The sequence below is a fragment of the Theobroma cacao genome, chromosome 3 (assembly GCF_053813885.1).
Source record: "Theobroma cacao isolate CCN51 chromosome 3, ASM5381388v1, whole genome shotgun sequence".
Taxonomy (NCBI): domain Eukaryota; kingdom Viridiplantae; phylum Streptophyta; class Magnoliopsida; order Malvales; family Malvaceae; genus Theobroma; species Theobroma cacao.
This window is the reverse complement of record NC_142641.1, coordinates 41,832,443-41,844,531: the sequence shown is the minus strand read 5'-3', so window position 1 is coordinate 41,844,531 and position 12,089 is coordinate 41,832,443. Positions and strand designations below refer to the sequence as shown.

Sequence of the window (12,089 nt, the reverse complement as noted above, 5' to 3'; positions counted from 1 at the left end):
ACCTACAGATTCTAGCTCTCCCCCACGGCAGACGCGTGTCACTTTCCCATTGCCTGGAACTAAAATAATATCCTAGTACGACACGCATATGGCGCACGTTAGCATCCGCTTCGGCCCCACGCGTGACGTCCCCGACTTCCCGTTAACCCGGCTGCAATCCAATGCGGGCACTGTGACCCTTTTTCGCCACTCGTGTGTCACCACGTGGCAACAATCTTAAAGTTTGACGCTACGTTGCAATGCCCGGAAATGCTTAGCATCTAGAAAATTCTGATCAGTTGAAAAGCGACGGCGTAGATAACATGAGAGCAGGTACGGCCTAGTAATACACCGACATTACTACGAAATAAAATTTTATATATTGTGAAAAAAAAAATCTAGCTTCTCCTCGTTTAAAAGGTAAGCCAATAAAGAAAATTAAAATTGCATATTAATATATGTTTTTCCCTTTCAAAGAGACTGAAGAAGCGAGCAAAGAAAACGTTGGAAAAAAAGGGAGGATAGCTATAAACGGAAGGCAAGGATAGGAAAAGAAGTCTTTTCTGGAGTTAATTCCTTAAAATTTGATTATCTGGGGTCTTATGAATTCTGCTTCTTTGTCTTCCAATTGTCATGTACTTGTCTTTTTTTTTTTTTAATCTTTTTTGGATGAGTTAAGGTTGTCTTGTCTGGGCTGAGTGTTGTACTTGTGTTTTGGTTTTTCTTAATTTTTGTTTGTGATATGAGAAAAGTGAAGTTTAAGAATGTGAAGGAACTCTATGGGGGTGAAAGTGAGGTTTTCAAGCCAAAGGCATGGAATTTCTTGATTACTCGGTCTTTGTTTCTGGGTTCAATTTTCTTGGTTCTAGAATTGGTGGTTATGGCTACTTATTAAAAAGTTAAGGCTTATTTTAGGCTGAGATTCTTGGTTTTGGTTTGTTTGTTTAGATAAATGAGTTTTTTGGGTTTGCCTTTCTTTGATTTGTTTGTAAATGCTAACTTGACATTTTCCTCTTGCTGAAGAAAGGTGTTTTTTTTCTCTTCCTTGTTTGTCTTTTTAATTCCCTTTTATTTGTTATTGCTTCTTGTGGAGTGTCAAGATTGGTGGTAAAGCTCAAGCGACCATATTTGTTCTTCAAGTATGAATTGTTCGGTTAATTTGAAGATATGGATGTTATGAGTATAAGTGTTACCGGTTTAGTTTTTGTTTTAGCATTGGTAATGGAATAATAAAAGATTGACTATTTTAATCTTGTCAATTGAAGATGATCTGGGAATTTTTTTCTTTGTTTTTGTTTCTTTTTTGTTCTTATCTCACGTATTCTCATTAATCAATTAAATGTCTGTCAACTTTGGTCTGTATTTGTTGTGTTTGGATTATGCACAAGTTTCTTCAAAATGCGAACTTCTGAGTATAAAGGGAGAGCTTTTGGTGTAATGTGTTAGCTTTGTGGCTTTAGCATTGTAATTTTCCTAAATTTCTGAAAGTTCTTATTATATTCTTCTTTGATATCTGTACAGGTCACATCAGTGTTGAAAGAAGGTTTCTGTTCAGAAGGGCTTGCGCATGAAACTGACTGCCCAGCTCCATTGAATATGGTGAGAAATTTTGTTGTGGCGTAGTGAGTGTTTTCTGTTAATTTCTTTTTGGTTTTGTGTCAAATTATGATTCAATTAGCACAATTCCCATGGAAATTAATTGCATTGCTGATCTTTTAAGCTTGTTTCAGAGTTTTTGTGATAAATTTGTTGTGTTTATAAATTTTAGCTCTGTCAGGTATTTGGAAAAGAGCCAACCGGTTATTTCATTGCATTGAGACAGGTTTTGTTTGTGTTTATTTATTTTGATGCTTTTTGTTTCTTTTAATGAATAGTGGTTTTTGGTTAGCTTGGTGTGAGTTGAATGCTTCTTGATGGAGTAAAAGAAGTAGAATCAAGCATATAGCAAAGAGAAGATACATATTTTTCGTGATTTTTGTCATTTAGATGGTGGCTAAGAAGGAACAGAGACATGGTAAATGGATGCTGGATTGACATGTGTGAATGCGGTGTAGATTTTAATTTTTTTCCTTCTTGAGTTTCAATATGTGATGCATGAGCACTTTGATAAAATTAATGAAGCATCTATTTCCCACATTCTGAATGGAGTTGCAGTTGGTTTTACCATGATACTTATTCTAGTTTTTTCTTTTTTGGTTGTGATTCTCTATTGCCTTTCAGGGGTCATCTAATGCTGAAAAAGGATTTAGTGGTGGCCATTCCTCAAGCAGTAAATTAGGTTTAAAAGAAGAATCTGGGACATGCAACACGTGTGCTCCCTCATGCTCACCATGTCTGCATTCTGAACAAGTGACGTCAATGGCAACTAAGACCAATGGTTTTTCAGGTGAAGCCTGCAAAAAAAAGGATAGTAATTGTTGCTCTTTTAATGATGCTGATTTGTCATCTCCTCGGGTAAATAGTGCTTGCAATGATAGACATCATACAAGCAGTGAGACAAGCCAGCCTCTCAGTGCATGTTTGAGTCGCGAATCCTTCTCTGAAAATGCAGAGAGTGAAGAAACATTGAGGGATTGTAACACCTCCGAAGGCATTAAGATGATTAGAAAACCAAACTTGTGCCAAAATTCTGCTGATAATTGTGGTTCATTGAAATCATCAATCTTTCATGATAAGGTTGTCTCGAATCAGCTTGAGAAGCAGAAGGAATTGGAGTGTCATGGAGATAACATCGCTTTTATTTGTGGATCAGACTATGTGAAGACAAGGGGTGGTGGCCATAATAGTGATGCAGACAAGAAAAATTTGTCTTATAGATCAGCTTCAGTTGATAGTTTCTCTGAGACTGAAAAGGCAGTTAATGCTCAGCCTGCTTCTTCTTGTTTAGTTGGTAGTCCTTGTGACGAGGTAGACAATAATCATCCAAGGAGGTCAAATAGATCTACCAATGTGTCTTCTCAGGAGATTTTGTGTTGTTCAAACAAATCAGACTTATCAGAAATTTCATCCTTGCGAGATTCCTGTGCTGGAGCTAGCTCGGCAAAGGTGTTCTACATTGTTGAAATTCTTTCTCTTTTATGTGGTGAATAAATTTTTTTCCTTGAAGTTGCTTAGTATTTGAAACTAAATTTCAATCTGTCATTTTTAGGGAGAACGTTCTGAGTGCTCAGAGGAACAAGTCCAATCATCTTTCGTGAGAGCAGATGCCCTACGGATTGGCAGTCAGATTGGTGATGAACATAACTCTGCTGAATCTATTCAACCTGAAACTGGAATAAATGGAGGAGAGCAAACAGCTGAAGTAAAGTCCACTACAGTGGTCAAGGACGTTAATATGGAGGAAAGTACTATTGTCTCAAGGCCTTATGCTTGTAGTGATGGATCTGACAGCTTGGAGTTGGAAGTACGTATAGTGTTATTCCTGTTATATTCTTATGTTAGGCATGTTCACACTATGCCTTGGCATTACTAAATCTAGACTAATTAAGCTCTAGGTGGGTAGGAACAGATGCTGTAGAAAGCTTTGAATATTGCCATTTAGTTTATTTTGGCTTGAGAAATCAAGGTATAAAATCAATTATGAATGTTGCCTCTCTGAGGCCTAATTCTCATTTGAAGAATAGTTACTTGAGGAAAATTTTCGTATGTTTCTTATGCATGAACTATAATGATGGTATACCTTTAAAACATTTTGCTTCTCATATCTAGGCATCCGATTGATATCTTCATGACCTTGACACTGTTGCACAGGGACTTATTGTCCCGTCTTGCTCTATTTGTCTCTGCTCAACAGAGTAGGCCCTTTGTATATTAATTGTTGTCTCTGGATAAGCAGGTAAAAGTTTGTGATATATGTGGTGACATAGGACGAGAGGAGTTGCTTGCTATTTGTAGCAAGTGCAATGATGGGGCAGAACACATGTATGTCTTGTGTCTCTCTCTCTCTCTCTCTCATGCATGCATGTGTGGCTTTTTTTCTTCTTATTTTTATGCTATAAAGTTTATGGTTCTTGTGTTTTAATAGCATCTTCCTTTTCTTGTGGGATTCTGAAATGTTGACATTCCATTTCCATAAATCAGTTATTGCATGCGGGTAAAGATGGACAATGTCCCCAAAAGTGATTGGATGTGTGAGGAATGCATGCTCGGTAAAGAAACTGAGAAGCAAAAGCAAGACAAAATAGAGGAAGGAGTTGGGATATTTAAAAAATCAAATACTTTGGAACCAGAAACCAAGGTTGAGGAAAGCGAAGCATATAAAGTTAGTTCAAGCCGTTTGTTCTCTTTTAAGAGACCTGCTGGCGGTTTACAAGTAGTGAGAAAGAGGCCTTTTGAAACAGTTTTGAAATCACCTAGCACTTCAAGTTCCAGCAGCAAAACTTCAATGCATCAATCTGGAGGCAACTCTTCTAGCACTACTCTGAAAACTGTGTGCATTCCTACTGAATCAAGTATTAAATCACCTAAATTGTCATCACAATCTCAGGTGTTGAGGGGTATAGTTCTTGTTCACCTTAAGGCAGAAGCTGTGCTTTATTAATTAGAATATCAGCATATAATTCTTATTCAATAACTGAACAAGCTTTTATTCTGGCATTGCAGGATCTCTTTTGAAGTCAAAATCATTTTCTGCTATGAGCTCAAAAGAGGATGTCCAGCTGCTCAAGGAAGGTGGTAGCCGCATGCAAGGATTTGCTAAAGACACTGCTGCAAGTGACAGCAAACGGGGAGTTCTAATGATGTCTAAATCAATGTCATTGAAGAATATGAGGTCATATGGTGTGAATAATAGTAATGCTGATAGCAGATTATGTCCTAATTTTTCTCATGGTGAGGATTTGAAGAGATCAAGGCATGCAAAAGGACAGCATTCAACCAATACAGAAAAGAAATTGAGATTAGCCAACAGTGATTCGTTTTTATTAGTGGCTGATAAAAGAATTGCATCTCCTAGCAACAATAGTTTGCGACAGTCTTCCAGTTCCTCTTGTCATGATCTAATTGCTGTGAAGGCTCATGAAATATCGGATAATTCATTGAAAATTTCTGGTCACTCTGCACAAGGAGGTTCTGCAAGTGAAGAGAAAAAGAGAGTTGTCAATGTGAGGCGGCATGCTGCGTACTCTGTAGAAGTAGTGCCTGCCACCTGTACAAATCAGTCAAATGCCAATGTCCTTCCTGATGAACAGCCTTGCCTCAGAGATTTGTCTATGTTTGCGTCTTCATTACATATGCCTTCTTGGATTTCTGCTGTTCCACAGCTAGATTATATATGGCAGTATGGTTTTTAATTCCTTTCTTATTACCTGTTTTGAACTTTGTTAACGACTCTTAGTCTTACTGCTTCACTGCTTGACTTTTCAGTGTCTTATACAATGCCTTGTGACATGTTTTGCAGAGGCAAGTTTGAAATTCAAAGGAGTGGAGGACTTCCATTTACTTGTGATGGAATTCAAGCACACTTGTCAACGTGTGGCTCACATAAAGTAGTTGAAGTAGTGCAGAAACTGCCTCAAAAACTATTGTTGGAGGAAGTACCTCGATTGAGCATGTGGCCAACTCAATTCATGAAAAGTCATGCGACTGAAGATAATATTGCTCTCTACTTTTTTGCAAAAGACCTCAACAGGTTTGTTAAAATATTTCTTTGTGTAGAAGAGCTATTTTTCTTTCAGATAACTTAAGTTTTTTACATTCTACATTCTTCTTGTGCAGTTATGAGAGAAGCTATGAGAACTTGTTGGATAGGATGATTAAGAATGAAGTCAGCCTCAAAGGGAACTTTGGCGGGGTTGATCTTTTAATATTCACTTCTAACCTACTTCCAGAAAAATCTCGGCGTAAGAATTTAAGCTTTACGTTTAACATGCATCCACAAAAGCAAAATGAAATTTACATTTACATTTTTGGCTAAATCTTAAAAAGTTTCAAAATTGCAGGTTGGAATAACTTGCTGTTTTTATGGGGTGTATTTGGAGGAAAGGGGGTTCATTGCTTAGGAAAGATTCCAGGCATGTCTGCTTCTGAGAATCTGCTCCCTCCTGGAAAGTCAAGTGAAAGTATATCCGCATCCTTGGTATCTTATAATACTCAACAAACATTAAACTCCATCACTTTGCTCGACTCACAAGCAGTTACTTCTGGAAGAATGGTTGAAGTTTGTGAAACCAAAGCTTCTTGGGAACAGAAACCTCCAGATTTACAAACAAGTTGCAGTCAACCAATGGGCAGAGTTGATGGTGAAATGGAAAATGAGCAGTTTTCCAGAGCTGACTCATCTCAGGTAAATTTTTTGCTTCTACTTGTTTGTTGATATCAGGCAATTATAAAGGGCAAAAGTTAGAGAGGAAGAGAGATGAGAGAGTGTGGTTTGTCTCCTTAAATTTGTTCCCCTGGTCTGGTTACTTAAGTCTTCTTTGATCAGAAGTCGAAATCAGCATTTTTTGTTTATTTTTTTTCCCTGAGGCATTAAGCAGCATCTCATCAAGAAAGTTGGGAGGAATTATCTTTGCGGAATATACTAAATAGTTTCAATTTTCAAGCTATGAGTAGTTGGTGATGTTGTATATTGATGTCTATGTATAATGTTGTCATTGATTAAAACATTATTTTGGTTGTTGACTTGCTTTTGCTCTTTTAGTTTCTTCGATACCTATTATATTTTTCTTATTTATGTTTTTGTTCTTATTTTTCTTTGATATCTAGTGTTTCCTGCAGAGGCAAGAAAGAGACTCGAAGAGAAGACCCGAAATTGATCTCAACAATTCTCTTCAAGAAAGCGAAGAATATGCTGAAGATTGTACAGAGGCTGATGGAAGAAATGACTGCAAGAGGTTGAAGAGTTGTTTTAGTGGAATGGACATAGGTAATAATAATATTAAAGATATAAATGAGAGATGTTCCATTGCTATAAATGGAAAAGTTCCTAGCATTCCTGCTGAGTTTAAGTGCGATGGAGCTTATGATATGTCGATATTTTCTCCAGAATTAGATTCATTAGGTGATAAGAATCGGTGGAAGTCCTTGCAGCAGCAAGTTGTTTCAAATGACAGTGGGAATCGACTAGATTCCAGTGTTTCAAGTCTTGAGCTTAAGCTTGGGGTTGAAAGGAGTCCTTCAGATCAGGGAATTATGCCCCCGTTTTTCATGCTGATGGGCAGTAAAGGTTTACATGAAGGGAACTCTGATAGAGAAACAAGTGGTGATACTAATCCTTCACTTGCGCTTTCCCTTGCATTGCCTTATCCTAAGAAGGGCGGAGTATTGAAACTTGATTCAGAAATGCAGGTACCCAAGTGCCCGGAGGTGAACACTACCCTGTCTCTTTTTGGTGTATCTTCAGACTCTTAGGTAGAGAATAATGGCATGTAAATAGAGTTCAGGACAGTGATATCATGGTGTATACTCGCCTTACAGATAATGACCTATAGGATGATAGTTTTCCAAACTTTAATATGAAATCATACACAGAAGCTTTCTCACCTGTTTATGAATGGTGGATTTACCTTTCTTTATTCATAGATTCGCAGTTACCCTGTGAATTAGTTAGAAGAATTGTAAAATTAGGAACAAGAATAATGACTGCTTATTAGATTTTGATCTGACCAAAGATGATATATAGGACTTTTGAAAGTTGGAAATTTATAATATGGTAATAAACAAAGAAAAATATTTCAGTAAGAAGACTTTCATAATTGCATCAAATCTTGCCATAAAGTTTGATAAGAAAATTGTCAGGCTAAATGCTTTAAGTTAGGATCCAAGTTTTACAAAATATTTCTCTTTCTACAGCTACTTTCAGTGCCATGAACTCCCTTATGGATAAACAAGCTTAGCTGAGGAAAAGAACCAGGTTTGATTGTGTCATCAATTCCAAGGGCAGTGTTGGGTTCCTCTACAACATTGAAATGACAATTACATATGAATTAATTCGAGCTGCAGCTCAAATATTTTTATCAGAAACTCTAATATTACTGCTTTAACATAAGTAGAAATGCAAGACCACCCTCGGAGGAGCTACTCAGCTCTTCAAATTAATATACAGAGATCATTGTTTCCTAAAGTATATAGAATCAAACCAAATTCCAGCCAAGCAGATGGGATAAAGAGAGAACTAAACTTCAATACTACCTGAATTTTGTGATTCTTCAGGGCGGATGATCGAAAGCAGGTTGCTTGTGCATATCCACACCAATGACAGAATCAATGTCTGTCTGCTGCAAATATAATAAGTTTGAAAATCTTTTGTTTACGTATCTAACATCTCAATAATTATGCAGCAGAAATGGAGTTTGCTTAATTGTTAGAATTCCTTCTTGCTTAATTCCACAACTTCTTCACATAATTTATTTGTTTGATGGGATTTGCTTTTGTATTTGATATATAAACTTGACTCTTGATATTGAAAGAATTTGTAACCCTTACAAAAAAAAAAAAACATTTTGGGATTGTAAATGTTTAATTTTAGTTTATTATTATTTTTTGAATTATTATATTATAGAAAAAACTATACTAGGGGCATTTCAAGCATGGAGGCATCTATGGGTGTTCTAAGCGTGGAGGCGTCAAAGGGTATTCTTAGTATAGAAGTGCCTAGAGGCGCTCCAAGCGCATAAGCACTTGGACCGTTCCAAGTGCAGAGGCGCCCAAGGTCTTTCCAAGCATGAAAATACTCAAGAATAAGTATGAAACAATTATTTATACGGAGAAGTGAAAATAATTTAGAACGAGTGATAGCATTCATGAGTTATCTTCATATTTGAAATGTTTTAGAGAGCTTAACTTGGTGACTCAGATAGGGAGGTAATTAAAAAGATTTTTCTAAATCTTTTTTTAAAATATACGTGCTTTACCATTTCCTTCCATATAGCTAGCGCATTATTAAGGGTCACCACTACACTATCCAAAACTTACTTCTACTATCCAACTACATAGTCATTCTTTTAATATCCTATAAGCTGTTTTTTGAGGTGTTTTTCCATGATAAGCACGTCTCCCATATTGAGCTTCATATCCCATAAGTTGTTCTTCAACGTGCTTTTTCAAGACAAGCACATTCTCCCATGATTGAGCTTTATATCTAATAAGCCATTTTTTAACGTTCTCTTCCATAACAAACACGTTCTTCTATGATTAAATTTGTTTTTCTAACTGTTCTTAAGAAAGTGCTGCTGTTGATAATAAATATGAAAGTTTGAAAAGTTGGAGGGTAATAAAAAAAAAATCATAAATTCAGCAGAGACTATCCTTAAAATTTTCTAAAAGTTCTTCAAACTATTCTTTTTACTCAGCTCTTCTCATCCTTCATTGCTTTCTCCACTGTTTGCCACCAAAACACTTACGCTTCAAGGACTATTCTGATTTTTCTTTTTATCACCTCGAATGTATTCCGCTTCACTTATTACAACATGTCCTTTTTCCCTATCAGAAGAATCCTCTACAGAGATTGAAAACATTATTTTCAATAATCAAGTTTTTTTTTTTTTGCATGAGCTGACTTTCATTAGCTTAAAAAGTTGAAACTTAGTCAAACTAATACTAATTTATTTTTCTTGAAAACACAAGGTTTCTCCAAAACAGAATAGATAACAAAAAAAACAAAAACAGAGTATTCCAACAAAGATAGGGAGGTTTGCTGAAAATGTAGAATCGGCAATCTGAGTGATGAAATCGACAACTCGTCCTGCAACCATTTTAACAAAAGATAGAAATCAAAATCATTGAAAGGATCAACCTCATCCGTATTGTCACCCCATTCATGCGAAAGGAAAATCTAAGGAGCTCCCATGGCAGCTAAGCAATTCTTTTGAAGATGTATACCTTAATAAACTTGCCCACGGTGGAAAAGCGACAGGTAGTGATGCAATTCTCCATGAAAGAAAACCACGCTTTTCACCAATATGGATTTAGGTAAAGGACAACAAAAATTCCCAATAATATGGCTATATATGAAACCAGAAAGCTCACACAAGAAAATTATGTGTCCAGTAAACTGCCTTCTCCTTCATCAACTAATGTAATGGAGGTCCACAAAGAAGAGGTTTTCCCTCATAACTGCTTTCATTAAAGATCCCAAATTGAGCTTTTCTCTTTGAAATGCTACCTGAAAGGTTGTTGTGTGTCACGTTGAAAATTAGTAGAAAGTTTAACTCAACCAATTGCATGGGAATTCTATCATTTAAGTTGTTGTAAGAAAGGTCCAAACTCTCATTTCTCAATCTGCTTAAGATTTGAAAAGGACGAAAGTATAACTCCGATCAAATTATCTTTCAAAAAAAAAAAAAAAAACCTCCGATCAAATTATTGTGTGAAAAGTTTAATGAATGGATGTCACTCAAGTTTTCCAATTCGAGTGAAATTTTGCCTGTTAACTTGCAAGATAAATCAATCATGGACATGTTCTCAAGAATGTCACCCCATAATCGTAGGACGCACTCTTTGTGATAAGTTTTGTCCATTCTTCCTTTGTATCAAAGTGATAAAAAGCCATTGCATAAGACCTGCTATAACTTGATCTAAGAGTTAAATTACCCAATCAAGAAGATATAGGACTAGAAAGCATGTTTTGAGAAAGATCCATGATGCTCAAGGAATACAATTTGCGTAATTGAATTGGGATTTTATCATTTAGATGATTAGCTTTCAAAACAAGGACATTCAAAGTCAAAAGAATGTCATTCCATCCATTCTGATAAATTGTTTTGAAAAAGATCCAAAAATTAAAGAACATCCAAGTTGCACAATTCCATTCGAATGGAGCTCTCAAAAGATTATTGGACAAAGCTAATCTTTTCAATTTGACAAATTCCATAGTCATCTGGTAAGCTTACTAGACAGATTATTATTACTTAGATCAATATCAATTAAAGAATAAGAAAAATCAACACTCGAGATATCAGTATTAGGTATCTCTCCAGTAAATTTATTCCCATCCAAATATAATTGTGACAAACAGTTTGAGTTGAACAATGTAAGAAACTATAATATATATATATCCTCCCAAAATCAATAAATTTTTTTTTATGTTCTTGCTGTAGTTCTTTTCCTTTTCTCATTCAGAAACACATGCAGTTTGCACTTTGGAAAATGAAGAAATTATGTAGCAAATGGGATGAAAAGGGATCAAGAGCGGTTTTTGGTTTTTTGTTTTGGCTTCGCTTGTATCATCTTGCCGAGTTGGGATAATTATGAAAGTCTGATGTTAGGCTTTGGTGTTTTCTTGTATAGAGATGGCTTCCTTTCTTTTGCAGCATTTCTCCCACAGTTTGTGTTATTGTGTGTTATCTGGGATTGGTCTTTTGAGTTTTTTATGCATATATTTGGGCAGGGCTTTTGATGTTGGGAGGATTAATTAGAATTGGTGGGGTATTCTCGACTTTATTGCGAGAGAATAACGACCAATACACTAGAGAAATTGGTCTCGTTTGTTTTGTTTTGTACTCTTGTGATCGGGAATAATTCCATTCCCGAATTGTTAATGAAGGCAGGAGTATGATTTTCAACTCAACAAAAGCTTAATCCTGAACTAATGGAGTCAGACACATTGGCTATCGTTCATCAAGATCAAACACTACGCATTCCGGTGCTCCTATCATACAACTTAATGAATGAAAGACTTCCAAGCTTTTAGATCATCAGCAAGCAACTTTCCATGTCAATAACAGTAGGGATCTTTTCCAATATGCTTCTCTGTCTTGCCTGATTGTGGCGGATTTCTTCCCTCTTAGACTCATTACTCCATTTTATCCTGCAGGAAGTGCAAGTCCTCTTCATCATGCCAGCTCATTGGCAACCCTCCACATTCCATGCATAAATCGCAGGTGCCTTCACATCCACTGCAACGTGACAGCACATCTTCCATCAGGGTCGGAATTGCGGGACTTTGCAATTTCTTCCTTCGAATTACAGGGAACTTGGGCCTAAGTTTGAAATATGGTTCCCCATTGAAGGTATGGGTTTGGGGAATTCTTTTTCCAATTTCTAATTGATCAATCTCGCGGTTTGTCCTCCAAGAGATGATGCCAGAAGCAACCACAACAAGCAATACGAACAAGAGAAAGATGCAATACATCAGTGTTACAACCCGTGGCAGAATTAGATCCAGAATAAGT

General features: G+C 36.3%; 1 protein-coding gene and 1 pseudogene across 4 annotated transcripts; one reads left to right on the top strand and one right to left on the bottom strand.

Moving 5' to 3' along the window:
* Positions 1-381: 381 nt before the first annotated feature.
* On the top strand, positions 382-7,460 carry LOC18606048 (protein PARALOG OF AIPP2-like). Of its 4 annotated transcripts, none has more exons than XM_088804268.1 (11): positions 382-517; positions 1,501-1,578; positions 2,200-3,024; positions 3,128-3,382; positions 3,815-3,900; positions 4,060-4,475; positions 4,582-5,257; positions 5,378-5,608; positions 5,695-5,819; positions 5,919-6,262; positions 6,685-7,460. In XM_088804268.1, exons 2-11 carry the CDS (start codon positions 1,576-1,578, stop codon positions 7,327-7,329), a joined length of 3,606 nt encoding a protein of 1,201 aa, XP_088660394.1. In that variant the 5' UTR covers positions 382-517; positions 1,501-1,575; the 3' UTR covers positions 7,330-7,460. The 4 variants fall into 4 exon arrangements, with proteins under 4 accessions (XP_088660394.1, XP_017973487.2, XP_088660393.1 ...); XM_018117998.2 differs by having other exon boundaries at positions 397-547; XM_088804267.1 differs by lacking the exon at positions 382-517 and adding an exon at positions 642-790 and having other exon boundaries at positions 6,697-7,460.
* Positions 7,461-9,771: 2,311 nt separating this feature from the next.
* Positions 9,772-10,376, bottom strand: LOC148763836 (receptor-like protein 13; annotated as a pseudogene).
* Positions 10,377-12,089: the final 1,713 nt, after the last annotated feature.